This window comes from Poecilia reticulata, linkage group LG15 (assembly GCF_000633615.1).
Source record: "Poecilia reticulata strain Guanapo linkage group LG15, Guppy_female_1.0+MT, whole genome shotgun sequence".
In the NCBI taxonomy this organism is placed as follows: domain Eukaryota; kingdom Metazoa; phylum Chordata; class Actinopteri; order Cyprinodontiformes; family Poeciliidae; genus Poecilia; species Poecilia reticulata.
In genome coordinates, this window is record NC_024345.1 from 8,719,118 (window position 1) to 8,722,313 (window position 3,196).

A 3,196-nucleotide genomic window follows, 5' to 3' on the forward strand; every position below is an offset into this window, starting at 1 on the left:
TAAATTATTAAAATTAGAGGGTATTTCTGATTATTTTCAGACCTTTGAAGATTGGTTTATGTGAATATGGGCTGATCTCCCAAAATTAAGGAAACATGGACCGATTTATCGCTGCACCTCTCTTATAAAGTTAATAGAAAAGGAAGAAATTACAAGATTACAATCCCTTAACCATAAATCCATATTCCTGTAACCTTCAAAACCAAAGTGTTTAAAAATATGCATGTTTTTGGATATTGTATTCTTGCAACAGTTATCTTTGATGCATTTAAGAATAGGGGAGAGGTTTGCTTTTCAAAAATCAGCTGATTCCAATCTGATCACTGTATCTTTATATTTTAACAGGGATTTTAATATTTCTGCTGCCAATCTGCCATAATATCTGTTAGTAGCCTAAAAAGTATAGTCTTTTTACTTTATAGAGAACAAACCTCTCCAACTCAACCCAAATACACGTTAAACTACAATCAAATTAGCTGTAAGTTGGTTCCCAATTGAAATTCTGCTCAGGGCCTCATCCAACTTTGAGTTAGCCAAGATGCCACAAATCATCCCTCCAACCTACAGGACGTGTCAGGCAAACTGTAGAGTAGGTCCATTTTTGTAGCAGCAGGGAGTGTACCAAACCAAAGCCTCAGTGGGACACCTCTCAGAGAAAACACCCATGACCTGCATCAGATTTTACCAACATGTCTCCACTCAGTTGCCCTACCAAAGGGGGAGGGGAGAGGGGTCAGCAACATAACTTCTGAGAAGTATGTCGACACATTATAGCACCGCTATACACCTGTAGCTACAGCACACAGTGGTCTGTTAACTTATCAGCAACTTAAGCTAACATGAGTATTTACAAGCTTCCTCTTACAGACTGAGATAATAATGTCTGTCAATCACTTTGAAAAACTTTTTTTGCCTTTATCTTTGTGTTTTCTTTCATCTTTAGCTTCCTGTCATCATATATCATTTTTCTGCCATCATTTGGCACTCTTGGCACAGCGCCCCCATACGCCTATAATGCATACCGATTTTATGTCACTAAATATATACATTTCCAAATTCATTTTAATTTAAGGACCTAGCATATCAACTTATCAGAATTTTGGTATGTGGATTCTAAAAAACACAACGAATGTTTAAAAAGATTTTTTAGAATTGTTTTTTTGTTTCAATGAAACCTAAATTTAAAATTAAAACTTAGGTGTAAAAAATCTGGAAAGGGGTTCGGTTCTGGTGTGCCATCCGAGGATTGTTAGTGGCTGGTTTATAGCAAACTTCTTGGAGGTGCCCCAGGACTCAACAATTCTAAATATACCTAACAGGGGGGAATACTTTCTCTTTTATTTTTGTGAACAGCACAAACCTTGTAACGTCTGATAGATCCCCCAGTAAATCCGCAGGCAGTTCTTCTCCTTCTTCATGCCCCTTTTGCACCGGCAGTTGTACAGCGGGCTCTGCTTGAGCGCCTCCATGGCGCTGCGACACTCGTCCCTGGCCTCCCCGCCGGCCACCAGGCTGAAGTTGCTCTCCTTGGCACCGGCCACGCACTGCCTCATCGTGCGATATTTGGTGCTGCACGCCTGCTCCCGCAGACACTGCTCGCTGGCCCGCACGCAGTCCAGTCGAGAGGCACCGGCGCGCAGGTTCTCCTCCGCGCAGCTCAGCACATCTGGAGAAGGAATGTAGTGAAAACAAATCAGATGTAAAAAAAATTAAAAACAAAAATCTATAAAGCTTTGATCGTTTATGTGGCAAACACCAACAGCTTTGACTTTAAAAGCAGCTTTTTAGGGATTAAAACATGAAACTATGTCGCAATGCATCATTTGTTTGCTTTAAAATCAGCTTAACTGACTTAAGAGAGGTTTGTTGTTTTGGAACAGTTTGGAGACCTTCTCTAACAAAATTTCACCTCTTATTATTTAAAAACGAGTCCAAAGTTTGTATCCCCTATAGTTAAACTTACCTAAAAGAGGCAGAAAATACAATAGTGCGAAGATCATGGTGCCGAACAACAACCCGCGTCGAAAGAAAATGAAAGAAACTCAAAAGCGACGCAGTTTAATTCCCAGAGAAGTATAGAAATCCATGGACCAGACGCGGCGTGCGCTCCGCTGTGGAGAACAGATCCCAGTTCGACTCATACGAACAATAAATCCACCCAAAAAGGAAACCAAACGAACAGGGAAAAAGTGTCCAGCTTCTATCACTTTTTTAGTATTCGCAGCTCAAACGCTTTTTGAGTGTTTTCTTTTTTCGTTTTGTTTTCTCCCGCTTTCCCGTTCGGACTGGTCCGCTCAAATGCAGCAGGACACAAGAGACTAACAGGATCAGGAGATCCGGTCTGACAGCGTGCGTCCTCCCCGAGTCCAGCCAGTAGGATGCTGCTGCTGCTGCCGCGCTGCTGCTGCGTCTGAGCGCACAGCCAACTGGAGTCCCGCCGCCCGTCTACAGCAGCAGCAGAGGGGCGCCGGCTTCTACCCCCTCCCTACCCTCACCCCTCTCATCCCACTCTGAAACTACATCAATCATATTGCAAATTTATAAGAATGCAGCTTCCCATCACGACTGAACTCACTCACATGTAAAACCTTTATAATCAACAATTTTTTTGTCCCGTTTTTCTGGCGTTGATGAGTTCAGAAACACGTGTTTTACTCAGATCCTCATGAGAAGTAGCTGTTGCTTCTGTAATTTTGAAATGAAGCAACCTTTGGTGTGCGTGTGTGGGCTGCAAGAGGGCAAAGTGCACGACCCCAGGGCTGCTTTATTACATGATGAATATAGAAACATAAGGAGTCTGTGGCGCCTTGGACAAGCCTCTTCTTAGTAACAGCCTCAAATCCAGTCCAATTAGGTTATAAAGCACTTTTAGAAACAATACATGGTTGAGCAAAGGGCAGTACGTTAAAAGAATAAGCATTAAATACAACTCATGCTGGGTGTTCAATGGCAGAGACAAAAAAAAGAGTTTTCAAAATTGATTTTAAAGAATACAGTAAAGGAGCCAGGTAAAAAAGACTAGGGGCAAGCAAGAGCAAAGGCCCAATCACATCTGAGCTTTGGACTCATGTTTGGAACGGCCAGAAGACCTTAAAGGGCAGTAGATGTGCAAAAAGTCTGAGAAACAAAGTAGATAAGGCTATTAAGATGTTTTAAGAAAAATACAAGAAATGTAAGAAATTCAAGTGGTCTAAGT

General features: G+C 41.8%; 1 protein-coding gene across 3 annotated transcripts in view; it reads right to left on the reverse strand.

The window, feature by feature from the left end:
- The window catches only part of LOC103476613 (GDNF family receptor alpha-1-like), a 150,094-nt gene that overhangs the window by 145,677 nt on the left and 1,221 nt on the right, over positions 1–3,196 (reverse strand). The window contains exons 1-2 of one of the 3 annotated variants that reach the window (XM_008429087.2): positions 1,964–2,447; positions 1,361–1,666 (exon numbers count right to left, since the gene is read on the reverse strand). In XM_008429087.2, coding sequence (XP_008427309.1) covers positions 1,361–1,666; positions 1,964–2,000 — 343 coding nt within the window. In that variant the 5' untranslated portion in view covers positions 2,001–2,447. Of the gene's footprint in view, positions 1–1,360; positions 1,667–1,963; positions 2,448–3,196 lie in introns of those variants that run through there. The other 2 variants (XM_008429090.2, XM_008429088.2) reach the window with 2 other exon arrangements.